The sequence below is a fragment of the Manis javanica genome, chromosome 4 (assembly GCF_040802235.1).
Source record: "Manis javanica isolate MJ-LG chromosome 4, MJ_LKY, whole genome shotgun sequence".
NCBI classification, from domain to species: Eukaryota; Metazoa; Chordata; class Mammalia; order Pholidota; family Manidae; genus Manis; species Manis javanica.
Genome location: NC_133159.1, coordinates 143,604,584 through 143,631,704, shown reverse-complemented (window position 1 = coordinate 143,631,704; position 27,121 = coordinate 143,604,584). Strand labels below are relative to the sequence as shown.

The 27,121-nt window shown below is 46.2% G+C and overlaps 3 protein-coding genes across 4 annotated transcripts in view; 2 read left to right on the top strand and 1 right to left on the bottom strand.

Annotated features, from left to right (window-relative positions):
- The first annotated feature begins 1,944 nt into the window (after positions 1 to 1,944).
- CCL5 (C-C motif chemokine ligand 5) lies at positions 1,945 to 7,460 on the top strand. Its single transcript, XM_017676887.3, has 3 exons — positions 1,945 to 2,113; positions 3,260 to 3,371; positions 7,214 to 7,460. The coding sequence occupies exons 1-3, from the start codon at positions 2,038 to 2,040 to the stop codon at positions 7,299 to 7,301; spliced, it is 276 nt and encodes a 91-aa protein (XP_017532376.2). The 5' UTR covers positions 1,945 to 2,037; the 3' UTR covers positions 7,302 to 7,460.
- Positions 7,461 to 8,849: 1,389 nt separating this feature from the next.
- On the top strand, positions 8,850 to 21,400 carry HEATR9 (HEAT repeat containing 9). Its single transcript, XM_073232955.1, is given in 18 exon segments — positions 8,850 to 9,050; positions 10,191 to 10,220; positions 10,223 to 10,239; positions 11,512 to 11,693; positions 11,925 to 12,051; positions 12,257 to 12,297; positions 12,490 to 12,556; positions 13,233 to 13,290; positions 13,665 to 13,795; positions 14,867 to 14,868; positions 16,866 to 17,043; positions 17,414 to 17,505; position 17,574; positions 17,611 to 17,730; positions 18,901 to 18,974; positions 19,446 to 19,497; positions 19,955 to 20,041; positions 20,258 to 21,400. Coding segments are annotated over 18 exon segments (1,731 nt in total). The 5' UTR covers positions 8,850 to 8,962; the 3' UTR covers positions 20,642 to 21,400.
- A 4,345-nt stretch (positions 21,401 to 25,745) lies between these two features.
- TAF15 (TATA-box binding protein associated factor 15) overlaps positions 25,746 to 27,121 on the bottom strand; it is a 35,007-nt gene continuing 33,631 nt past the window's right edge. For both annotated transcript variants that reach the window (XM_073235258.1, XM_017676889.3), the window contains one exon: positions 25,746 to 26,073. In XM_073235258.1, the coding sequence (XP_073091359.1) occupies positions 26,034 to 26,073 (40 nt within the window). In that variant the 3' untranslated portion in view covers positions 25,746 to 26,033. The remainder of the gene's footprint in view (positions 26,074 to 27,121) is intronic.

Genomic DNA, 27,121 nt, shown 5'->3' with positions numbered 1-27,121 from the left:
AGCGTGAGTACATTTACGGGGACTTAATTGTCTCAAGCACTGTGGGAGAGGCCATTATTATTTACAGATATGAGGGAAATGAGACCAGAGAGATTAACTTGCCCGGGACTGTCTGTCTAGCAAACAGGAAAACCACCCAAACCCTTGAGCTAACCAGCAGGCTACACAGCCTCGCACATTTGGTAACTAAGAGGGCTGTGTGAAGGGAACAGTTCAGGCAGGCAGACGATTTGGGTGGAAGGATTAATGTTGTGAGAGCACTTGCAGTGTGATTCTTTACGTGAGATGGCCATGCTTTCCAAAACTGTGTTTCTACCCGTAACTGGCTAACAGTCGTGAGGATGGAGCACTTCGAACAGCACCTAGAAAGGATGCAGTAACTGTTCAATGCCTGACTGATGTGGTCAGCGGAAAGAGCTTGGGCCTGGTCATCAGAAACACCTCGGTTCAAATCCCACCTGCCAGCTGTGTGACCTTGAGGACCTTAGTGACACTCAATTTCCACTTCTGTAAAACGAGAATGACCGGCCTGCCTCAAAGTCATTGTGAGGAAGAAAGGAGATAAGGTCTTCCCCCTCCTTGGGTGATTCAGTCACCCTCAGCCACCAAGTTGCATATGGGACATGACCTAGCGAGGCAACTTTAAGTTAAATTCTTTGTTTGTTTGCTTTTATCACTGTTAGTGGACACTTTTTTGTTAGATAATTCAGAAGTCCACATCAGCCCAGCCCCCAGCCAAATTGTTACTAATTCTGAATTATCCAAATAGGAATTGATAATGATTTATGTATCCAATGCTTTGGAAGGAAGGAAGAACCCTAGCTCTAATCAAGACCACCACACGGATTCAGTACAAGGCTGTCCCCTTCCATGATCCTTTTCATGGTGAGCAGTACTTAGTGAACAGAGCACTGAAGCGGGAGCCAGGACACCTGGGTTCTGATCCCGTCATTCATTTGCTGTGTGTTGCTTGCAAATGATGCTCAATTTCCACTTCCACCCTGTTGGCCTCAGTTTCCTCCACAAGTGAAGAATATGGAAAAAATGATTGTGAAAGTCCTCTGCAGCCCTCATATTCTGTAACTTTAGTGCCCAAGGAGACCTGAGAACAAGATGGGATCCCAGTTTTTACTGAGTTTCCTCATCTGTAAACTAGGAAAATGGGCCTAATAATAGTAAATGAGTTGATACATGTAAAGCCCTTAGAATGGTGGCTGGCACAGAGTAGACCTTCAGTAAACGGCTGCCAATGAGAGTAGTGTGTGGCATAAAAGATGTCTCTCTGCTTCTCAACAACCATCAACCATATATAAATAAACAGAAAAAGAAGCTCAAAGACATTAGCAATTTTCCCAGTGATCACTCAGCAAGTACAAGCAGGTGGGTGACCCTATGAAAGGTCTGCCACGCCAAGGAGTTACTCCAGCTCATATCTGGTGAAATGTCCAGATCCACTGGTCCAGGCACAGGGTAGGTGCTCTCCCCTCCTGTGGGGACTGTATGTCAGAGGACCCTCCCCTTCTCAATAAAACATCTTATAAATAACATCCTTCCCTAGATGAGACAGGGAAGATACAGAGCTGTGATGCAGGAGCAAGAGCTCTGAACGCAACCAAATAAACCCAGTTGTTTCTAATCCTGTCCTAACTACCCCTCCTCCTGCCCCCAGGGAGGACCCCCACCCTGGAGGGCAAAGCTAAGGACGCCAGCAGAGGCGTCCCCCCACTGGTGCTTGGGCTCATTCTCTTGAGGCACGGGGAGAGCCCATGAGCTCACTCTGGGTGGGAGGGCACGGTGGAGAGGAAAGACACACTCAAATTTCCGGAGGCTATTTAAGTTTTCTTTTCCTTTTTGTGCAATTTCACTGATGATATCAGCCAATGCACAGCTGCTGTTTCGGAAACTCCCCTGTAGGGGGCGGGGGACACCTCCTCTGCTGCCTGCCTCCCTATAAAGAGCCTGCCTGAGCTGCAGAGAATCCCTGCAGAGGACGCGGGACAGCAAGCGGATCTCCCACAGCGTCCACCCTCAGGTGACATGAAGGTCTTCACAGCTGCCTTTGTGGTCGCCCTCGCCGCTGCCGCCTTCTGCGCCCCTGCATCTGCCTCCCCGTGTAAGTCCAAGTCCCGACCGCCACAGTCCCCGCAGGCAGACCCTACGGTTTTACGTTCTTAGGCGTTGCTTTGCCGGATGTCCAGTTGTACCTGATAGATCTCTAAACCACTGCAGGGCAGGGTCCCTCTGATCAACTTTTTGTGCCTTCAAGGTCTCAGCCCCAGGCGCTGAAGGTGCTGAGTGTGGACTGATGCTGAGGATATTAGCAGGCAGAGGTGGCTCAGATTGACCTGTCCACACAACTGACTCACACCTCCCCAGGAGGGTTTCCAAGACATTTGTAAGCACTTAAACCCTCCTGGGATACTCACCTTCTCCCCCATTTCATAGACAGAAAAAATGGGGCTTGAGAGAGGATAATATTGCCTACTATGGATCAAGTATTATACTAATTGCTTTACATATACCATCTTACTCAATATAACTATCTGCAAGTAGAGTTGTTATCCTTGACTTACAGGTGAGGAAACAGAAGCCCAGAGGGGTTGGGTAACTTGCCCAAAGTCACACAGCTAGAAAGTGGGGAAGTGGTGTTCAAAACAGTTCTATCTAGCTCCTAAACACTACTACTCTGCTGGGAAATGACAACCGACACCACCCAGGGTCATCCTGAATTAACCGACCAACAAAAGTCCTCCTTCTATGTTCAGAGCCCTTCTCGCTAAGTCTCAGCCAGAGGCTCCCAGGATGCAATATGCATGTTCAGGCCCCTCCCAGGGGTCCTGGCTGAACCATGAAGTCTGAGTTTGGAAGCCTCCCCTCAACCCACCCTAGGTCTCATAGAAACCTAGTTCTGAATCCATTGAGGATCCTAGGAGGGCAAGAATAAGGGCAGAGGGCCCAAGCAAGCCACAAGGAAGCCAAGCATGTCGTGAGAGCCAAGGCATGGGGGTGCAGTGTAGAGGGAAGGGTGCAGTCTAGGCTTGAGGATTAGATGAGGGACTGGAGAGATCCTCTTAGTCCTCTGTTGGAATCTCCACTCTGACCTGTGTGTCCATGGCCAAGTGACTATACCTCTCTGAGCCTCAGTTTCAGCCAGAGGATAATAGCCTATTCAACATAAATCATATAAAGTACCCAGCACAATATTCAGTGTGCACTGGCAATGAATACAGGGGTCTCCTTCCTTCCTTCCTTCCCTCAGATGCCTCGGACACCACACCCTGCTGCTTTGCCTACATCTCCCGCCCACTGCCCCGCGCCCACCTGCAGGAGTATTTCTACACCAGCAGCAAATGCTCCGTGCCAGCAGTCGTGTGAGTCTCAGCCCTGTGGACATTCCAGGAGGGGGGTGTGAGGGAGGGATGCCTTTTGCCCCAGAGCCAGTCCCCTCTAAGAGTCCTCTGGGAGGGTGCCCCATCTACTCCCCCCCACTCTAGCTGCTCAAACAGCCATGGCTCCTCTCTCTCCGGCTTCAGTTCCCCAGCCATCTGTGAAAGGGTTAGACAAGGTATGCTTGGAGGATCCTCCCCACTCTGATGGACTAGGTTAAGTCTCTGATCTTTACGGATGTGACTTTTACTTGAACATGGTCTGCAATGTCCCTCCAAGGAGGAGATGGACTGAGTCCTCCATTTCCAGTTAAGAATCCCACATTCTCCATATCCCACACCCAGTCAAATCCACAACAACCTCAGAGGAACTAGGAAGGGGAGGTCAGAGGTCAGGGCCCTAGTTGCAGTCAAGGGTATAAAAAAAAACAATTTTATCAATTGGTGAAGAAATAATGAAATGAGATTCTCCTTTAAATATGCAAATAAACACATTTGGAATAAAACGTAGTAATATCTACTACCTACGAAGTGACTACTGTGTGTCAAATGTGTTACATGCATTATCTCTAAATTTCATAATAGTCCTGACAGGTATGCATAATTCTTTCAGATAATGTAACTGAGACCCAGAGAGGTTAGGTGTCTTGCCCAAGGTTGCTCAGTGAGGGATGGAGCCTGTCTCTGGAGCCTGCTCTTTCTACTACAGCAAGATCAATAGTGACAGTTGCTTAAGAAATTTAAGGCAAAACTTACAGAATGAAAATGGGGCAATCCTGAAGTTTCCTGTATAATGTCAAAATTTTTAATCCAAAATTTCCTGTGACACTGGCAAGGTTATAGGTACACAGAGTTAGCCTTTGGTTCTAGTGAATCCTTTTAAAGTATAGTGGTTATATTTAGCACTACTAATTTTATTCCTGAAAACAAATACTTTTCCAGAGGCAAAAAAAAATCCTTCTCTGAGCACCTATTTTGGGCAGGTAGAGATTAATAAACCACCAACCCTTCCCTCAGGGGACTCACAGTCTAATAAGAAGAGAAGACAGGTGCCTCAATGACTAGATTACCTTGCACAAGAACTTTCCAAAAGGAGAGAGGGAACACACCCAGCTACAGGGGTTCAGACAAAGGACTTGGGGAAGTTTGCTGCCAGAGGTGCTGTTTGAGGTGGCCTGGGCTGGCAGAGAAGAGCCTGAGGGGCTGGGCCTGTTAGGCAGTGGGAATGTCGCCAGGACTCTCCTTGGGTTTATATAGAGTCTCTGTGCAGGAAAGCACTGAAGTCCTTGAGCATCAGCACAATGAAACAAGAGCATCAGAGCAAATGTAACTTGTGGAAGAGGGAAAGGCCTAAAACATAGGGTCCAGTTAAAAGGCTGTTATCGTTATCCACGTGAGCAGTACTGAGGCCGAACAGGACCTGAAGGGAAGGGGATGCAGCGGAGAGAAACCTTCAGAGGTGGAATCAGCAAGCCCTGGCAGGTGCGAGGTCGGGAGTAAGGAAGGGAGAGGAGGGGGGTTGAGGGGAGCGCTGAGGTTTCCAGCCTGCCAGCTGGAGAAGTGTGAAGCCCTCAAAGTCTCAAGGAAAAGCTGTTTAAGGGGGAAAGAGCCAAGGTGCCAGCATGACAAACCCGTGGAAATGTCCAGCAGAGTGGGAGATGGAGGGCTGGTGGCTGAGGAAATGGTGCTGGGGCTAGAGATACGACATTCTTTAATAGGAGGAAAGGGTCTCCCAGGAGTGGCAATGGAGAGCAGTTTTGGTGGGCACTGGCTCCATTGCTGGTCTGCCTTCATTAGAATCCCAGCTCGCCAGCTCATAGCTGCAGGGGCTTGGGCCTGCCACGTAACCTCTCTGAGCCTCAATTCCTTCATCTGCAAAGTGGAGGGACATAGAAGTACTTCCCTCCTTGGGTTAAAGTGAGAATAAAATGAAAAATAAAAGTAAAGTATTTCCTGGCATACAGTAGGTGCCTGATAAGTGTTCATTTCTCCTCCTCCTCTAAAAGTATAATTATAGTCATAGAAGTGAAAAGTGAAACTCGATGAGTGAATGCAATTCATTACAATTCATTCATTCACTAACTCATTTAACAAATATCTGTTAAGTACCCACTGTGCACCAGAGACTTGGGGGACATAGAAGAGTAAAGGGCCACAATTCTGAGAGCAAGTGCTCTCAAGCGGCAGGTGAAGGTGGTTAGCTCCCAAGGAGACCAAGAGGAAGAGAGTTGGGAGGGAAGTCAGGCACGTAGAGGGTCCCCAAAACGGAGGCAAGGAGAGAAGCTTGGCAAAGAGGGGCTGTTCTTCAGTCTCAACATTCTGCAGAAGGAGGAAATGGAGGCCTGAGCAATCCTCACCCCAGATGTTGGTTTCCTGGCCTTTTGACTTCCTGGCCGCAGGCCAAGGGGGCTGAGGAGCGAGAATAGTGAGTCTGCAAGATTTCCTGTCTGACTCCTGGCTGAACAGGGGCAGGGTCTGGCTCTGAATCTCCCTCATCACCCTAAATATGAAATAAGAAAACAGACGCTAGGAGGCACAAGAGCCCAGAGTACTTCTGCCCCCTTTCTTTTCTCTCTGCACACTAGGGTAGGAGAAAGATGGTCAGGTGGCTCTGAAAGTGGCTCAGAAAAAGGGAAGCCGCTTCCCTGAGGGCAAACGCTATCCAGGATAGAGCCAGGAAAGGAACCAAGAAACCCTCATTCTCACCAGACAACCTAAACCTTCACTTTGAAAACATCTGGGCTAGAAAAGATCTAGGAAAACATCTGAAAGGGAAGCCAAAATGAGAAAGGTCCGAGTAGGCAAGGCTGCCCCAAAGTACCGTGTGCATTGGCAGTATTGCTATCCAGGTCCTAGGTCCCCACCGGATAGACCGAGTCTCCCATCAAACAGGGGAGGCAGGCATCCGGACTGCACCTTTGACCCCCAGGCCTTTACACACCAACCTATATCATCAATACTTGTAGACATAAGGCCTTTTGCTCTCAGAGGCCCCCACGTTCTGGCCAGTTAATTGGTAGAAGTGCTTTGACTACACCCATATCTCAGGGCCCTCAACCTCTCTGAGCACAGCATGCAGCTCCAGGCCCTTGGTGTCCTGTTGTTCTGACCCACCCTAAAGCAGAGGCCCCGTGGATTCCAGTCACAACGCATGTGTGGCTTGGTTCAAAACTCCTTCACACATACTATCTCCTTTGAGCTTCAGGACAATTGTGCAAAGTAGAAATTATTTCTATTCACATTTTAGAAGTAAGCAAATAGATTCGGATAGCTTGGCAATTTGCCCGAGTTGATCCAGCTAAGAAGTGGTAAAAACAAGATTCAAGCTCACGTCCTTCTTTCATTCACTCATGCATGCATAAAGGTATTGTTGAGTGTCCACCCTATGCCAGGCACTGTATTATCAGAAGCCAAATCATGTTTGCTTGTCTTACCACCTCTTATCTCTCACTCAGTTCCTGGAGGACACCTCTTTTTCTCTGCATGTTGAACACCCAGCTCAGGGTCTGAAACAGGAAGTGCTGAGAAAAGCCAGCGGTTGACCAGTTCAACCCAGGACTCCTCAGGCTCCATGTCCCCTTAGCTCTCCAGGTGCATGTGTTTGTGTGTGGATTAAAATGCAAACCTGCTGTTGGCTTGGGGCCCTTTGACCCAACAGATGAGGAAATGTCCTTTCCTTAAAAGCCACAAATACAATTGTACAGAGTTTCAAAAATCTCCCATCCCACTACCATCACCATTTCCCCTTATGCGTCAACCACTTCATCCCCCAGACTGACTGTCCCGGCACTGAGCAGGTCTCACCCTCTTCTTCTCCTTTTCCACAGCTTTGTTACCCGAAAGAAGCGCCAGGTGTGTGCCGACCCACAGAAGAAATGGGTGCAGGAATACATCAACATTTTGGAGATGAGCTAGGATGGAGGGCGCCTTGAACCTGAACTTTCACGAGCTTTCCTACTGCTGCTTGCTCTTGTCCTAACCAGCTTGAGAGGCTTCCCCGCAGCCCCTCCTCAGAGGGCACAGATTCCACCACACAACAACAGCAGTTATAAAAGCCTCCCCCCATCTAAAGCCTAGGAGAGCCCCTGAGGCTCTGCCCTGTGCTTAGAAAATCTCAAGTCTCTGAGCTTCAGGCCCCTCAGCTTGGCCACAGCTCTGCCGTTAAGAAGGAAGTCACTGTGCCTCTGGAGGTGAACACTGGATGAAGACTGGACCTCTAGGATAATGCCCTGTGGCCAGCTTCCATCTCAGCCCCTTGCTGGGAAAGGGTGACAGGCAAATATGAGAAATCAGCTTTCCATTAAAATTCTCAGCACAAATGCAAAGCTGGCTCCTGGTTTGATTTCCTCCTTGAGAACTTTCCTTCCTCATGAGCTTGGAACAGTTAAGGACATATACTGAATTTAGATGTCAGGTCTTTTTCGTGTCCTGTAACACTTTGTCTTCAAGTACATTGATATTCTTTAGGAGTTCAGATCAAATTTTTGTAGAATGTTTTCTAATTTGGATTTGCCTGATTGTTTCCTCATAATTAGATTCTTAAACATTTTCAGCAGGAATCCCCACATGGGTGGCACTGTCTTTCTTAGTGCAGTCATCACGGTACATGATGTCAGTTCACTGGGGGTGATGTTAAGTCTGATGGTTTGATGGCCCATGTTTTCTATCTACCGTAAGCTGCCCACTGTGTGCCAGGCACTATTCTAGGCATTGGCAGGGGGCAGGGGCAGAATAGAGATGAATGAACCACAAGCTACAGGCTTTACCTTTTGGCAGATCACAGGCAAGTGAGGAGAATGGACCCAATGAACAGATTAAACATAATCATAAACACCTAAAGGGAAGACACTATACAAAAGGCTGTGGTCACATTGAAAGGTAGGGGATTATACTACTGAAAGAGATGAGGCGGGGTGCCTGGGCAAGAAAAGAGACTTCAGAGATGAGATAACATTTCAATGGAGTCCAAAAAAAATTGAGAAACAGTTTAACAGGTAGGAAAGGAAAGGCCTGTCAAGTAGAGGGAACAGCATATGCAAAAGTAGGAGGTATGAAAGCAGCTCCTCAACACAGATAAGAGTTCAGTCTCTTGCTGCTGAGGAGGGAAGTGGTGTATAAAAGGAGCTTCCCATCCCTCCATTCTCCTGATGACTAATCCTAAGAACAACCCTGCCCCTAACTGGGCTCGTGTGAGCCAGACAGTCACCAATGGCTTTGACTTTCTTTTTGAACTTATCCCTCACCACAGTCCCTCTAGTTGGCCTTGCAAGTATGACTTTCCCACTTTTTAAATGAGGAAACTGAAGCTCCCAGAGGTAAAGTGGCTAGCTCAAGGCACCAGGCCAGCAGATGCCAGGCCTGGGACTCAAGAGTGGAATTGGAATGTTCTACTTGCCTAGGAGATCTGGTTGCTCAGCACTTGGAACCTTCTACCTGCACAAGCACAGACTCCTCACTGGCCCTCTTGTGCCACAGAGAACAGGTCTCCCCAGCTGTGCCCCACTCCCTCAAAAGTCCTATATTCCACCCTCCTGGTCCTCCACCCAGGTTCCCTACAGCCCCACCAGGAGAAGAGGATGGCCTATGAAAAAGCAGCTGAGATCTTTGACATCTCCAGGTCATTGTTCAGGTACCTATGGCTGGAATATCCAAGAAGGACTAAAGGTGAGGCTATAATGCACAGGAATGGAGTCAGGGGCAGGGGCCTGAAAAGAAAAGCTTCCTGGCTCCCACTCCCAGTTGGGGTCTGGTATGTTCAGCAAATACATGCAAAGGGTCAGGGCAGGCCCTTGGTCACATGAATATCTCCCTACAGCCCTCAAGCTAAGTCTCCAGGGCCCTCTAAGATGGGACAGCTCTGTTTCTCCCAGTTTCTGCCCTACATCTGCACCCTGCTCTCTACCCAAGTCTCACATCTCCAAGTCTTTGCAAAAGTTGTTCCCCATGCCTTATGCTCTTCCCCCTTATCTCCCTGACTAACCCCTACTTGGATTGAAGACTCAGTTTGACTATAATCTCTAAGAAACCTTCCCTGATCCTCCCAGCCAGGTTAGGACCCTCATCTGTACCATCTGTGCCTATATCTATCTTTATGTTTGTTTCCCCTCGTGAATCACTAATAAACAGTACAGTCTCATGAGCTAGACCAGTGGTTCTCACAGTGTGGTCCCAGGACCAGCAGCAGCAGTATCTTGTTTAGTAATGTACATTCTCAGAACCCACTCCAGATCTACTAAAGCAATACTCCGGATGAGTGCCAGAAACCCATGTTTTAACAAGCTCTGCAGGTCATTCACATGCACTCAAGTCTGAGGACCACGGGACAAGACCAGTAGTTTTTACCATCAGTTACACATTAGAATCCTCTGGGGAGCTTTCTGAAATGCCTAGGCCCCATCCCCAGAGAATCTGATTAAGTTGTTCTAATGTAGGGCCAAGGCCTACCCCTAAATAATTCTAATATGCAGCCAAGGTTGAGAACCACTCTGCTAGACACAGTGTGTCTCAAACTCCAACATGCACAGGGATCTTGTTAAAAAGAAAATCCTAATTCTGTAGGTCTGGGGAGGACCCTGAGATTCTACATTTCTGAGAAGCTCCCAGGTTACGGCAGCCCTACCATTCCACTGACCACATTTTGAGCAGCAAAGTACCGGAAAACTGTGAGCCCCATTAAGGCAGGCATTAAGCCTTATTTATCTCCCTAGCGCCTGGTACTAGTGCTCACTAAATGCCCAAATGGTGAACTCCTAAATGGATGGTTCTTAAACTACTGTCGTAACTGCCATCTCATTCGTACCACAGAACTCAGAAAAGCCACAGCTCCTGTTCACCTGTTGTTTCCTGCTACCAGGTGAGACTCCTAACTTTTGCCACCCTGGGAACTTTGCTCAAGTGGGAGAGCAAAAGACTATCCTTTCCCGTTAAGACCAGTTCACAGAACCTTGACCCTCATCCCTGGTGCCACCACTAACTCTGTGTGACCTTGGACAAGTCACTTTCCTTCCCTAAGCTTCAAGAGCTTCCTCTGTCACAGATCAACCCCTGCCCAGCAACCTTTGTAGCACTGAGGCACAATTAAGCTGCAGTTTCACAGATAATATCTATAAGGCCGGAGCTATGCAGGCAGTGCTTATAATGAGTTTCATTGATTAACACAGGGACCTTCAAATTAGAGTTGACTCATAAAATACAGGGTGCTCAAATAAATTTGAATTTCAGATAAGCAGTGAGTAATTTTTTACTATAAATATGTCCCAGATACTGCATTCATTACCTGAAATCCAAATTTCATTGGACGTCCTATCTTTTCTTTGCTTGGTTTTTACTTACTCTGACATTCCTACTCATTGTGAATCAATGCTCCATTTTCTGAAATCATGACAATCACTTGAGAACTCTTACCAGGATTGTCTTAGTCCCCAAATTGGGAAACACTGGCTGAAGCCTCTCTTCCTTGTTGTTCAGAAACCTGTTGTAAAGACAAGAAGCCTGAGAAGAGACAGGAATGAATCCCAGCCTAATATTCAAAGAAAGCCCCTAGCCCACCCAACCCCTCCACTCGAGACCTGCAGTTTCCCAATTAAGAGACAGATTATTTGAAGAAATCCTGTTTTTCCAACTGAACTAATAAGTTCCACAAGAGCAGGGGTGATAATTGCATCCCAGCACCTAACACAGTGCTTGGCACGAGTCGATGGCCTGAGTGAAGGAGCACTAGCCTGTCTTTTCCTTCCTTAACTCCACATCCCCCTCATCCCTGCCTTCTCACCTCCTTGCCTAGATGATCTTTTCAAAGTGCTTTGGAGATCCCCAAATAACCAAACTGTGTAGTCAGATCAATTTACAGATCAACAGTGGCTTCACAATCTTTATCTCATTTGTTCTTCACAACAACCATTGAAGGGTCCAGAGCAAGGATTATTAGCCCTATTCTGCAGCTGAGAAGACTGAGATCTTGGTGGGGTGAAGTACCTCACCCAGGTCATGCTGTGGGTTAGAGGCAGCCGGGATGCCAGCTCAGATGTACTGGAGGGTGTCTCTCTCACATAGTCCCTTCTCACCCTGGCCCTTTTCCTGGCTGAGGAATATCTCCAGTGACTGCACTGTCACTCACAACCCCGAGATGCCAGAGGAAGAGTTTCCCCTAAGCTCAGAGTGCTGGAGGCAGCACCCAAGCAAGCCAGACTCTGAACCTTACTGCTACTTGGAGAAGCCTGAGGTCTACTCACACTGGCAGACCCTGTACAATCAGCAACAGGAATGGGAGGCCCAGAAGATGCTGCGGAAAATGAGAGATCCCCCTAGGTGTGCTCTGCCTTCCCTATTTCCCACACCTTCTAGCAGAGAGAAGGAGGAGGAAGGGGTGGGGTAGTCAGCCTACGCATCCCAGAGAGGACCTTGGGGGAGAGGAGACTCCTCTGTTTTCGTCTGGTCACATCTCTGAGCTGAGCTGAGGACCAGGGGCAAAGGAGGGTTTGTGAAGGAATGAGGGAGGGAACAAAGGAGACAAGGCTGCCCGTGCAATTTCTCCCACAGATACCTCAAAGAGGGTACCCCCAACCAAACGCTCTATCTCCCCATGAGCAAGCTGGCTAGAAAAGCTCAAATGGGATCCAAGCCCTTAGACCCTGCTGGGAATCCCCTGAAGTGGTAAAGATTAAAGGTCAGGGACCGTGGTGGAAGGGAGAGTGGGGAGAACCCCTTTCTGTGGGTGCCCTTCCCTGGGGCTCACTCCATTCCTCAGTCCCTGCCTGAAGATTGGAGAGAAGGGAGGGAAAAGGATTGGATTGGATGAGTTCCTTTCTGTTTGAAGTTCTACAACTATATTGATCCTTTTCTCCCTCCCACTGGCTCCTCTGGATGGACAGGAACTCACAAAAAGCCTGAAGTCTTCCGTAGAGGATGAGCAGTTGTGCAGCACAGGTGAGGCGTGGCAAGAGTGGAGCATGGTTAGAGGTAGGAGCTGGCTGAGCCGGAGAGTAGATAGATGCTTGAGGTGGAGTTGAGGGTGGGGTGGCATTCCAAGAAGAAACTCCAGTTGTGTACAGAAGATGGTAACTCCTGGGGTGGGTCCACAGTCCCTTCCTTTCCCTCCACCCAGGTTCCCGCAGGCTCTGAGGTGCCTCACTATTGGTGACAAGTTTATCATGAAGACACTACAGCAAGTGGTCAGTCTCACTGCATGTAATTTGGAAGAGGAGGAAACAGGATCTAAGGCATGTAGAACACAGGCACGTGGGCACAGACGAGGCTTGCCAGGGTACAAGGATAATGGGCGGATCCAGTGAGCGGCCAGTGTGCACCTTGCCCACATCTCATGTCCTTGGCTTCTTTGAAGAGCAGCTTGATCTAAAAGGATGTGGTAGGGGGAACCTTAAGATCCCCATTGCCTCACAGAAAAGACACTCAACTGAAAAGCCAGGAGTGAAGTGGAACTGAGTTCATTCTCTATAGTAAATGTATCAGTGCCCCATCCTTATTTGCCAATTTCTAGTAGGAAGCATGCATTCTTATCCATAATCTCATTTAAATCTTACCATACTAGGAATAGATAGTAGTATCTGCATTTTTCTAATGAGAAAATGAAAGTTCTAAGAGGTCAGGGGACTTGCCCAAGGCCACATGGTTACAATACCAGATAGGGATTTGAGCAAGTCTTACTCCCAAGTTACGTTCCTTCCGTTGGATCATCCTGCCTGTACTCTTGTGTTGGAGCATAGACAGGTCACTCTCTAGCCTCAGTTTTCCTTGTTTGTAAAATGGAAAGTTAAGCTGAGATGATTCTTAAAGCTCTAATATTCCATCACTTTATGGCATATTTCAACCACCTGCCTCTTAAATCAGGCCTAAACTGGTCCAGAGAAAGTGAAGTACGAGGCCTATTGAGCCCTGGCCATCCTAGGTGAGTATGTCCTCTCCCTGGGCTGGGGGTTGGGAGAGGTAAGGAAGGAGGTAAGGAAAGGTAACACTTTCCCTTTAGGGAAGGACACGCACTCCAACCTTGTGCTTGGCAAGGTCTGGGAAGTACCCTAGGTACTGTGGGCAGAGAGAGGGAGAAAGGGTGCAAAAAGAGAAGAAATTGGAGGAAAGAAGAGAGAGGGCTCCTGAAATTGAGGTCAAGCTCAGCCAGATGCTCTGGTGTCCTGGGAGGATGGGCAGCCCCAAGGCCTAGTACTTGGAACTTCTGTCTAGAGGTCACAGTGGAGTCAAACAGACCCTGGCACAGAAGAGCAGGCCCTGAGGCTCTGCCCTGACCTGAGGACCCTCCCTGTGCAGGTTGCCTAAATAAGCATGTGATCCAGGCTCTCATCAAGCAGCTGAAGGGGCAAAATGAGGGGCAAAGGATGGATACTCTGATGGGGCTACGAATGGCTCTGAACTCTTGGGCTGCTGTCCCTGAAGACAAGGTGATTGGGAGGAGGGTCAGTAACTGGGGCAAGACAGGACAAGGTAATTGACGGTGTTGGCTGGGGCTTAGGTCAGGGAGCAGGTAATCTACCTCTTAGCTTTGATCCGGGAAGACATTGTCCTTGTGGACTTCCCCATGGAATAGTTTTCCTGAATAGAAGCACTGGTGTAGCCACTTACTAGTCATAGGACCTCTGAACAGTCAGCTTTCAGAGACACAGTTTGTCTGTCTCTAAAATGGAGATAGTAATTGTAGAATAGCACTGTGGAGATTGAGATAATGTATGTAGTACCTAGTTCACTGTTTGTGCTCTGTACGCAGTAACCATCATCATCGTCATCCCTAAAATAACCTATTAAAGAAAATCCTCTGTCCAGAAGGGACAGAGACCAAGAAAGTCTGTTGACATTACTCAGGTTTTTTCCCTTTTACGATCCTCTTACTCTGACCCCATCACTGCTTCATGTGAAATAGAATTCATCATTGATCCATTTACTTAACAAATATATATTGAATAGCTGTCATGTGCCAGACACTGTGCTAGGCCCACAGGATACATCAGTGAACAAAATAGGCAAAGATCCCTCTTGTGGAGCTGACATTCCAGTAGGAGGAAACATTTAAGAATCAACACAATGATGTTTGATTAATTGAGTATGTTAGAGATGACAAGTGTAATGGAGAAACGGTGGAGCTGGTGAGGGTGACCGTGAATGCCAAGTGAGGATGCAGATTGCTGCAATTCTAAACACGGAAGAGAGAGAAGGCCCTCATTTAGAAAGTGTCAGCTGAGCAAAGCCATGAAGGTGAGGGGTTAACCTTGCAGACACCTGAGAGAAGGCACTCCCAGTAGAAGGACCGGTCAATACCAAGGCCCTAAGGTGGGAGCCTCCTTGGCATGGTCAAGGCACAGAAGAAGACCAGTGTGGCTGAAAAGGAGTGGGGACAGAGAAAGCTGCAGGAAATGAAGTTAGGTCAAAGAAGTTAAGGGGAGATTAGATCATATGTGGCCTTCTGGATGACTTTAAGTACTTGGGCTTTTACTATGAGTAGAACAGGGAGCCATCAGAGGTTTTTGAGCAAAGCAGTAACATGATCTTACTTTTCAAAAGGTTCACTATGACTGCAGTGTTGAAACAGGATGGGAGGCAAAGGGGTAGCAAGGTAGGTGGCAGGAGTAAAAGCAGAGAGAACAATTAGGGGCTATTAAGGCAATTCTGGCAAGACAGAATCATGGCTTGGACCATGGTGGTTGCAGTGGGACTGGTAAATTCTGGATCTACTTAAAAAGTAAAACTCTTGACAAGTTGAATGTGAGCTGTAAAAGACAGTGAGGAAACAAAGATGAAGCCAAGGTTTTTGGCCTAGCAATGGAATGGATGGAGTTGTCATCAACCAGGATAGGGAAAGCTGCAGGTAGAACAGGTTTGGAGGCGATATCAGAAGTCTAGTTTTGGACAAGCTATGTTTGCAATGTCTATTGGACCTCCAAGTGAGACAGCAAGTAAACAGATACACAATTTGGAGTTTAGAACACAAGTCTAAACTAGAGAAAGAAATCTATGAGTTGTCAGCATGTCAACAGGATTTCATGTCATTCAACTAGATGAGATCTCTAACAAAAGAACCAAGAACCAAGCCTTGAGGCACCTTAAGAGGTTGGGGAGAAGAGAAAGAACCAGTGAATACTGAGATATGGCCAATAAGCAGGAAGACAATGAAGACTGTGGTATTCTGAAAATGAAGTGGAGGACACGTATTAAGGAAAGGACACAAATCAACCATATCAAATCATATAAGCACTGACAATTGATACATGGACTTAATAATGTGGGAATCACTGATTATATTAACAAGAATCATTTTGGTGGAGTGGTACAGACAGGCCTGTCTGGAGTGGGTTTAAAGACAGAATGGGAGGAAAGAAATTAGCGATGGCAATAATAGACCGATTTCCCAAGTTTTGCCAGCAAGTTGTAGTTGGTGCCAGGAGTAGATTCTAGAAAAAAGAAAAACAACAGCATGTTTCTGTGCTGAGGAGTAATGACCCAGTCTTTAGAAAAATGATCATTTTGAAGACTGTGGGAAGATCTGTGCAAGTGAGAAGGTTGAGATCTAATGCACGAGTGGAGAGACTGATTTTAGGTAGACAGCCAGAGTCGACAGTAATGAATGAAAAGGAAGAACATTTGGGTGGGTGTTGAAAGCTGGATAGATATGGTGGTATTTGCCTCTGGAACTTCTTTTCTATTTGCTTTTATTTGCTCAGTAAAGTTGGAAGCAAGGTCATCAGCTGAGAGTGAGAATGGAGAAAGTGTTAAGAGATTCCAGAGGAAAGGGTGGGAATCAGGGTGGTGAAGAGCAATGCCCAGGGAGAAACAGTATGATTACTAGGCAGCACTAAGGGTCTACATGTGGTTTGTGTTCATGTACGTAAAGCAAGATCAGACTTTTTTTTTTTTTGCAGGCACAGAGTAAGTGGAGAGTTGAGTACAGTGAAGCAAGAAAGGGTCACGGAGTTGAACAAGGCAGGGAAGTGATTATAATAGACAGGTAGAGAGGGAAGAAGTGAGGAACAGTGAAGCGGTGCTCAATGGATGGTTAATCCTTGTGGAGTCCAACAGTTGTTGGCATTGGGAGATGAGCTGGAAATATCCGAAGTGATGATCTGAGATCCATGAAACGGGAGTTCATGGAAAAGTAGCAGTAAAGGGTAATGATAAAAGTCTCTCTGTGGGAATTAGTGGCTGACATGGAGAGGAGGACGTTACTAGGAGTTGGATTAATGACAGGTATATATTTTTAAATGCCAGGAATTAAGACAGCAGATGTGTTAAGAGAGTAACATTGATCAATAAGATAAAGTCATAGAGAAATGAGGGGATGTGACCTAGGAGCAAGCAGATGATGGCAAAAATAAGGGGAAGTAGGTAAAATAATCTGATGGCATGAAATACATTTTAGGGAGGAGGGAGAATGGTCTGGAAGCTGCAATGAGTTACCCTCTTACAAAGCCTGGCCGAAGACATAGTCTGCCACCTATTTCACCTCCTGCCTCCCTCACACAGGAGTCTGGTTGGAGATGAAGGGCAATTGGTGCCTGTGCTACAGATGCTGATGAAGTCATCGAATGAAGCGGCCATGGAAGCAGCCCTGTGCTTGGGTTTCCTGAGGCCTGGCAGCAGCACAGCCAGAGAGTTCTTGCTGCAGTGCCTGTGCCAAGGGCCCAAGACCCAGCAGATGAAGGTGGGAGAGGCTGGGCTCCCTGGGGAGCTCTGGGGAAACAGAGGCCAGTGCTGACTTTGGTGGGGTCTGGACTCTGTCATCCTCATCCCAGAGAAAAGAAGCTTCAGGGGCCTCTGTGTGTTTGTGAATATGTATATGCATATGGGGTCATGTGGACATAAGTGTACTAGTGTCTGTGTGTATTTCTTATGGCTGTTCATTTATGTGCATTTATGTGCACACATGAACTTGTGCTCTCACTCAAGAGGCCAAGAGGCCAGAGAAAGGACTCCACCTGTTCCCCATGAGTTCCAGGCTCAGCTCTCAAGTCAGCCTGGCCATACAGATGCCTTTGGGCCCTGTACACCACCCCACCACCCACCCCCTACAGGTACTTCAGATGCTGGTCAAGACAATGCATGTGCACTCAGCTGCTGTCATCAGGGCCGTCCTAGACCAGCTGTGCTGTTCCATTGTCCTTGAGTTAAGCTCTAGGCTGCCTAGTACCCCTCCTTCTCCAGCACTAGGGCAGGGCTGGGAATGAGGAAGAGAGTTTATCCTTCTTGCCTTCTGCATCTCTATCCTCAGTACCACTTCGAAGCCACCCAGATGCTCAAGACCATTGGGCTAGAACAGATCCAGGCACAGGGGCTGGAGGGATTCACATTTGATCTGCTCAGGAGGAAGACATACAATGAAACCTTCCTGGTAAGTGAGACCAAAGATTCTGAGCCCAGGCAGCCCAAACCTCTCTCCTCTCCCTTCTCTGAAGACCTCCCCTGTCTTGGCTCACACCCCACTGTCCCCCAAAGTATTACATTCACCCTAACCCACTCCCTGAGCGCCTAATGCAGCCTGTGTTTTAAAGGCACCTTGCCTTGACTAAGGCAGTTTTCTCAGCTTAAAATACTGAGTCATCCCTCCTGTGCAAGGTTTAAAACTGCCTGATGCTATTCACTTCCGCTGGCAGTAACTCCTCTCTTGGGCCTCAAAGTGCCTTAAAATATGATTGCTCCTTCCAGACCAGTCCAAACACCACCACCTATGGGCTTTCCCAAATCACCACAAACAGAATCCAACCTACCTTCCTCTGCATGCCCTTACTTCTATCTTTATTAGCACTTCTTACAAAACCAGCCACAGAACTTCTGAAGACATTTTCCTAAAATGTAAATCAGATTGCGTCTCACCTGTGCATAACTTTTCAGTAGCTCCCAATGCCCTCAGGGTGCCTTACATCTCCCCTCACCACCCAAGGCCTGCTTACCTCTCTAACTTCTTCTCTAACCATTCTCCCCCTCACAGCCACCACCAGCTATGCTTGGGATGACCCTGTCCCAATTTATACCTGTGTTCCCAAAGGATCTCAGACCCTTTCCTGACCTAAGGAACAAGAGGGGGAAATTAATGACATTAGCATCACTCATAGGCTGTATGCTCAACTCAGTGCCCCACTTTGAAGAGTTCCAGTTTATTCACCTAGCTACACTGAACTATTTTCTGTTCCCTAACCGCTTGGTGTTTTCTTGCCTCCAGGTTTCTGTACGTGCTCTCCCCTCTGCCCATAAAATCACCCTACCCCTAGGCTTCTGTCTAGTTTTCAGATCTTCAGGTTTTAGTTGAGACATCACTTCCTCCCGATCTTTCTGGTACCCACTGAGTCAGGAGACCCTCCCATGCACACACTACACATAACACTTGTCATAGTAGTGTAACTGCCTATTCACTTGTCTGCTCTCCCCTATGACACATGAGCTAGTTCCTCAAGGCATGGATCATATGTAGCACAAAGCAAGCATGTGGTAAAGGCTTGTCGAGCCCTTAAGGGTACACCCCTGCATCCCTTCTCTCTGTCATCCCACCTTAATCCCTCTTCAGGCTATGAGGCAGGCTGTGGCTGAAACCGTGGAGGAGCTCAAGATGAAGCCAACAATGATCAACCTGGTGGAGGTGTGAGTGGCTTGGGCTGGGAGATGCCAGAGCCAAATCCTAGGCTGTGGGGAGGGGACAGAGGGACAAAGCTGAGAACATGCTACCAGTCACAGCTCTCACTTGCCCGTGCCCCTAGCCAAGTCACTCTTTGAGCCCTGGGCTTTTCTCCATCTATAAAAGGGGTTGATAATACCTATATCTCAGGATTGCTACAAAGTTCAAATTAAGACAAAGACATGAAAGGGACTTGTAAAAAGTAAAGTTCTGGACAGATACAAGTCCTGATCATTATTTGGTACCTCCTGGCAAATTGTACTACCTGCCTTTCTACTCTCAGACCTTTTCCTGACCTAAGAAAGAAGATGGGGAAATTACTGAAATTAGTGTCACTCATTGGCTGTATGCTCAACTCACTCTGAGCTTTAAGAGGAAACCAGCCTTCCTCCCCATCCCTTAACTGGACCACAACACACTCACTCCATTCTACACAGGCAACTGATAAACTCAAATGCCACTGCACGCCAGGAAGCAGTCATCTCCTTGGTAAGACCAGCTCTGCTTCTCTGTCCAGATTATGTTGATGGTAGGAGGAGGGGCAGGCAATTGAGCAGTTACAGAGGAGAAGAAAGGGCTGTGAAGTTTGGGGAGGTTGCTTGCCTGTTTATCTTTAAATTCCAGCCCTACCAGGAATTCAAAGTAAGCTTTCCTTCAGGATTAGAGGTGGGTAGGATAAGGGACAGGAGGTGTGAGGAGCGTTGCTTAGCTATTGCAGAAATTGTCGACTCTTCCTGGTTAATAATGTGCACTGGAACCCGATAGACGGGCCCTAAAAGGCAAGGAACAGGATACTTCAGCTGGGAATCCTATCTCCCCCTCTCTCCTGGCTGCAGCATAATCATCATGGCTGCAGCATAATCACGAGACAAGAATGGAAAGAGAGCACAGATGGGGTATCTTTCTGGGGCTAGGTACTTAGGCACTCTCATTATACCTCTGCCAGGGCGTCCTGGGGATCTGCAGTCCACAAGTGTTCCACTTGCTCTTGGACATGCTAGACACAGAAAACAGCCAATCTGTGAAGGAGAGCATAAGGCATTCCTACCCACCTCTTCTCAACCGCTCCTCAAGCCTCTTGCACCCAGCCTCACCACCTCCTTTTTTATCAAGAGACAGGGTGAGGGAAATGAGCCCTCAGACACTGTCCCTTAGCCTCATTCCTTGAGGCCACAGCTCCCCCTCCCTGGGGGACCCCTCCCAGCCTTACCTGAAGGGAACCAGCCATATAACCTTTGTTTCAACACAGCTACAAGAAACATTAATTCTTTTGGCTTCAATTGATCCCTGGATCCAAAACAAGCTGAAGAACAAGGTTTTTTGTGCATATGAGGCACCTAAGGTCAGCGAGAAGGCAGAGCCGACAAGGTTCCGGAAAGAGCCCGAGAACCCAAATGAGTTAAATATCCAAGACTTCGGACTTGCACAGCTGAAGCCCTTGTTTGTCGCAAAGTACAGCACCCCATCAGACCAACAGGGAAGGCTGCGTGTCCAGAATGGGTCTGCCTTCCCCTTCACCTCTGCCTGCCCACCTTGCTTCTCTCCACCATTAAAAGACAAGGCACAGGCCACAGGACCCTGGGCACCAAGGATCCGGAAACAGCTCCAGATCCTTGCCAAAACCTCCAAATAAGTCAGCTCTCTGGGCCAAGCCCCCACTCTTGTCCTGAGGACAGTTCTCAGGCTCCCCTGAGAAAACAATCTATACCTATCATCTAGGAATGAACGAGTGTCACTCTACCTACCACTGCAGTTCCCTTCCTCAGAGGCTGCACTGAAACAGGTGCCTCCTGACTCCTGATCGAGTGTTGCTTCCCCTCAGTCACATGTCCTTTCCATGAGGGGAATGAGAGAACAGAGCCAAAGCTGCTCTGGACTGCCAGCTGCTTTCCTGAACCAAGCCCTTGTCTTTGCCCAGCATCTGATGACAAAGCTAGAGTTGAGCCTCTTCCTTGAGTGGACTGCAGAGGGGAAACTAGAAGAAAATCCCAGAAAGCTTGGCTCTGGCTAACTTGCCCCACCGCCCTTCCCTATCAGTGGTCAGGAGATAATGAGGGCCTCATCAAGACCAACCCCTCTCTCTGCCGCCTCCTCTACACCTGTCTTCTGCCTCCTCAGGTCTTCCTTCTGACAGATCCTATTTGGTCTCTAAAACCTCCTTTGTTTCCCCTTTACTTTTCCTAAAGGCGTCAGTTCCCTCAGCCAATGTGTTGACCTGCCACACCAATCCCAACAAACTACATCCTCCATTAAAATGGAAAAACTCAGACTCTGTGGAGTCAGACAAATCTGAGATCTAATATTCGGGTCCATTACTTACTTAATCTTTGACTTTGGAACTGTTAACCTATTTCCTCACCTATACAATGAGGAGAACACATACTACTTGAGAGAGCTCCTGTGAGGATTAAGCAATAACATCAAGCCTAATAAAGTACCTGGCATTACAGAGTAAGCACGTAAGTGTGAACTTTTCTCTTCCTCTCTTCAGTGTTGTCAAGTGAGCCAGTGACCACCAGAGGTTAAGAAAGTCCTGCCATCCCCATGTACTCCCCCAGTCTCACTGGAGTGATCTAATTGGAGGTCATGTTCTTTCCATCAAGCAGAGAAAGGTCAAAATAAAACAGATGCTCTCTTCTACTTCCTCATACTCCAGGTACTAGAGTAGTCCAAACAATTATTCTGAATCCAGCACACAGTGTGTCACTCCGATTTATCTCCCCACCTACCCCACCACCTCCATATTCATATTTGCCTCATAGAGTTGTAGGTAAAAACCAAGAGTAGTTCCACTATTTCGGAGTGTAAGCAACATTGTCTATAACGGTGTGGCACAAAGACCAAAGGTAGATCTTCCTCTTTTGCCCATTCCGCCACTTAGGGCCAATGAGCAACAGAACCCTATTTCCCTGGGCCTTAACAACCTGTGGGCATAAACAAGGCCTTAGTGACCACACAATTCAGACTCTCACCTGAAAAACTCTGCTCACTGATCTGCAGTACTCCAACTCCATATTTCTGCGTTTCTCCAGAGGTGTCTTACTACTTGGCCAGATACCAGATTGCTCAGTAACACCTCAATCCTAATTCCTCCAATCTTCCCCACATTTAAGACAGCACTGAGCATAAAGCTCTGCCAGAGCACGCAGCATCTAGTACAACAATGTACCAGAGCTTTCCCTGTACCAAGGTAACCTAGAGCCAATACTCTTAAAGACACACTTAATCCAAGCAGTGGCCAGCTTCTCTTGGGAGGCCTGAAATGCCCACTCCTCTCAGCCACAAGATTCTGCTGGAACTGATCCTCGGACACCACCCAAAATGTAAGTCCCCAACCCCTTATCTCGTTTTTAATGGCATCTCTGGATACTCTGATGGCCAAAAAAAATAGCACCTACACCCTCTTCCCCAATGTATTCTTATCCATTTCTGTGCTTTAACTGAAATCTGGCACGCTTGCTCTCATGAACTGGCCCTCTTTCTGAAATGCCAGGTGTTGCCCACCCTCCTCCGTTCCTTCCCAGTCACCACTGTTCTGCACCTTCATATAAAACCAGTGTTTCTCTGAGAGTCTTGGCTCTTCAACCAGCTACATAACCCTCTGGACCACTTCCCTATTTTCTCTATTCACCATCTGAAACTTAGCATTGCCGTCACTTGATGATGTCCCTTTGGACAACCATCCAACACCCCAGCATTTCATTCCTGGATCTCAACTACAGAATTTTCCCTTCCATTCACCTCAGCTACCCACTTTCATGGCCATACCTAGCCCTCGTCATCCCCAGGAATTTTTCTTACATTGCACAAGGTAGCCTCCCAAAGCAAAAAATTATCCAAGTCAAAACACCAGTAGTACCGAGGTTGAGAAACCCTATGCTAATTTATGACCTCCATGTTGCTAGTATCATGAATGCTGTGCTTTATATGACTTGGCCTGGCTTGAGCACTTGACACCATTACCTTCAACCCTCTTGAAATCCACTCTTACCTGGTTCCATAAACACCTCACTGGCCATTCCCAGTCTGTTTCAAGATCCTCTTCTGTTCTCTCTTAAATGTTTCTCAGGGTTCTGTCCTAGGCTTTTTCTACATACTGTCTCCAAAACCACCAGAATCAACACTTTTAAATACTACGGTATGATACATTTTCTTGTTTTGGGATTGAGTCCAGACATCCTTGAGTTTTAAAGAGTTTCCTAATTATAGTATATAGGAAGGATGGAAAACCACTAGAATCTTATTTTAATTATATCCACTCTCATCACTTTACCATTTATACATTGACGATTCTCAAATTTGTATCTGTACAAGATTCAGTCAGTCAACATTCATTGAGTTTCTACTCTGGGCCTGATATGCTGTTCTAGGCACTGGGGTAAAAGTGTGAACTTCTAACAGAGAGAAAAATTAACCACAAGATCATTTCTAGTGGTTAGTACTGTGATGGCATTATAAAAGGTGACTGGAGAAAGGCAGTATTTTAGATAAGGTTGCCAGGGAAAACCTGGGAGGGAGGGAGAGTAGAATTTGACCTACCCAACATTACAGTGAAAAGAAATGAAAGAGAATCTTAGACATGCACATGCAGAGATACCAAAACAGAATTACAACCAATGTTAAAGCAAGGTTAAGTATGGATGTTATACAATGAGGTTGGAGAGGGAAATGAGAGGCCAGATCATACAGGGCTTAAGCCAGGGCAAGGAATTTATAGCCTACATGCAATGGGATGTTATTGAAAGGATTTTTATAAACCATGACATATACTGATTCATCATTTGACTGATGTATGAAATATTTTAGAAGGGCAAGATTGTGTAGGAGCACCTATTAATAGGCTACTGCAATTGTCCAAGAGATGACTGTAGCTTGTACCAGGATTTAACCAAGAATATGAAAATCTTTTCAGGATGTATTTTGTAGGTAGCATTAAAAGGACCTGCAGATACAAGATAAATTAGAGAAATCAAGTGTAAGTTCTAAGTTTTTGATCTGATCTGTATGGATGGTGAAGACACTTACTGAGCTAAGACTAGGAAGAAACTGATTTGGGGATCAAAATTTCTGTTCAGTCCCAGCAGAACTGCCAAAAAAAATTTCTGTTCAGCATATCCTAGTGGAAAGGTCAAGCAGGCAACTGGATATCATCCAGAGTTAAGAGGTCAAATATGGAGACAAAAGTACAGTAGTCACCACCCTATTAGATGGTATTTAAAGCCATAGCCTTTATGAGTATACCTAGGATAGATGTGAATGTAAACAGAAGAGAGAAAAGGAATCAGAACAAGCACCAAGAAACTTCCGAAGTAAAGAGCAAGTAGAGAAGCTAGCAAGGGAGACGGAAATCAGTGAGGGAAATCAAGGGGCAGAATGTTGAATGCCAGTTTAAAGAGCCATAGATTTGCAAACCCAGCTCCCTAATAAATTCATTCCCCTCATCTTGCTCCCAAACCTGTTCCTTTCCCAATATTTACTATTTAAATGAAAATATATCTTCCCAATTGCCCAGGCCAGAAACCTGACTCTTCCCTCCCCACTATTTCTGACATCCAGCCAAACCCTACCAAACTCCCCTCCTTTCTCAAATCCACAAATCTCCTCTTCTTGCAGTCACTCTCTGGAGCTCAGACCACTATTGCCTCTCACCTGGCTTACCACTGTTTCCCATCCAGCCTCTCCACAAGGCAGTTATAATCTTTCAGTTGATGCCACTCAGGTCAGGTCAGGCCACTTCCCTGCTTAAATTCTTAATACTCCCTATTTGGAGTAGGGGGGAATGAAATGCAAGGACCTCATCATGGAGAGCTCTCTCTCTCTCTCTCCCCACTCAATTTGTGCATGGCCATTCTTGAACTCTCTCCAATCATAATGCACTACATACAATTCTTCTCAAGTGCAGACTCTGTTACTCTTTCTCTTAACTCCTGATTTACTTGCTTGTCATTAGCCTTCTGCTGGGACACCATTCCTCATCCCAGCCTTTTAAATACCTAGCTAATTACTGGTCTCTTCCCTCAAGACTCACTAAGCCTTCCTGATCCCACATGACTGTATACAAGTGTCCTTCCAATCACCCCTAAAAACCTCTTATTCTTAATCAGCATACTTATTAGAGTGCTTATCAGACTGCATACTGTCAGTCTGCTTGATGGACAATGTACCCTGCATCTGGTGCTGTGCCTCACCCATAGTAAGGGTAGGAGAAATAGTTCTTTAGCGAATACTAAATAACATACCTTGTACACTGCTATCTTAACCCTGCTTGTTGAACCCTTAACTCTTCCTACCTATCCCTCAGATCTTCATATTCCCAGCATCTAAAACACTGTCTTAAATAAATGGTTCTCAACTACAAACTATAACTAAACTGACTGTATCAAAATCATCTGATGAGCTTGATATAAATTCCCAGCCCTACCTCCCCACACCTACCAAGTTCTGATCCAGCAGACCTGGGATGAAGACTAGGAATCTGTAATTTTAACAACCTCAGTGTTTCTGATGTGCAGTCATGAATTTCCATATTTCCAATAGTATTTCCATAATTCCATAATTTCCAATAGTAATTCCACAATTCCAATAGTAATTTCACTATTCTTAGCAGATTAAGAACTCAATAATAAATACTATTGAAAGTAATTTTTATTTAATGAAGTAGAATTCATTTCTTAAGGGTTAGAGTCTGCTAAAACTGAATCCTGAGTGTGACAGAACAATACACTAATGTACAGAAGTCCACAAAACAAGCAGCCTTTATTGTAGTATTACAAAAACACTTTCCATTTTGGCAATATTTTACAATGCACTTAACTTCAAGGGTTGGGAAGAAGGTTGGAAACTAAACAAGGAAATTTCAACAGACATTTCTAAAAGAAAAACTGTCCTAGCCCTCCCACCCAAATAAAACCCAAGTGTCACTTAATTTCACTACCCAAGAAGAGGCCACAAGGAAAGCAGCAGGCAAAACTCTGGCAATTTCACTATGGATCATGTCAGAGACAAAGGAACATTCAAAACAGTCATCAGTACGGTCGGTTGCGCTGATCATTTCTGTAGTCGTTTCTAGGAATGAAAAATAAAGAGCCAGACTAAATTAATTTTCTACCAAGGGAGAACATCAGACACTTCTTTCAGCTTGACAACTTCTATAAGGATGACTAATTCATTTCTCTACTCTTAACAAGGTATTTAACAAATATCTTATTTATCAGCTTTAAGACTCATGAAGTTCCTAGAGATTTTGCTATCACTAACCCTCTAAAACTTTCCACCTAGAATATGGACTCCAAACCACTGTTTGTGGAGTGTTTCAGGAGGTCAGGAACTGTGCCATTCCAGCACTCCAAGCAGAAGAGTAGCATAGTGGAATAAGCAAGCAAACACTTTCATGTAAGAATCAGTATCTGCCACTTACTATGTAACCTTGGAAATGTTACTCTGGTTTCTTACTCCATAAAATGGGAAGTAAATCTACCTCCTGGGGTTGACAGAAGGACTAAAACTAAAGTATACAGGCAGACCTTGGAAATATTGCAGGTTCAGTTCCAGACTACTGTTACATAGTGATTATCACAATAAAGCTTATCAAATGAAATTTTTTGCATATAAAAGTTATGTTTATGCTATATTGTACTCCATTCATTGTACAATGGCTTTATGTCTTTAGAAAAATATCCATAAATTTTAAAATGCTTTGATAAAAAATGCTTAATCATCACTGAGCTTTTAGCAAGTCATAATCACTGATCACAGATCACCACAACATATACAATGAAAAAGTTTGAAACACTGAAAATTACTAAAATGTGACAGTGACACAAAGCAGGCAAATATTGTTGGAAAATTACACCAACACTTTCTCAACACAGAGTTGCCACAAACCCTCAATTCGTAAAAAAAACCATTATCTGCAAAGTGCAAAGTATACAAAGGGTATACCTGTGTAAAGACACTGTCACAGGCTTTGACACATACAGAAGTGTTCAACAGATAGTATTACTAGTAGGTAACAATTACACAGTACTTACTATGTACCAGCAACTGTTGGAAGGTAATCTAATACAACTCCATGAAGGAGGTCGTCATTAGCCCCATTTTACAGATGAGAATA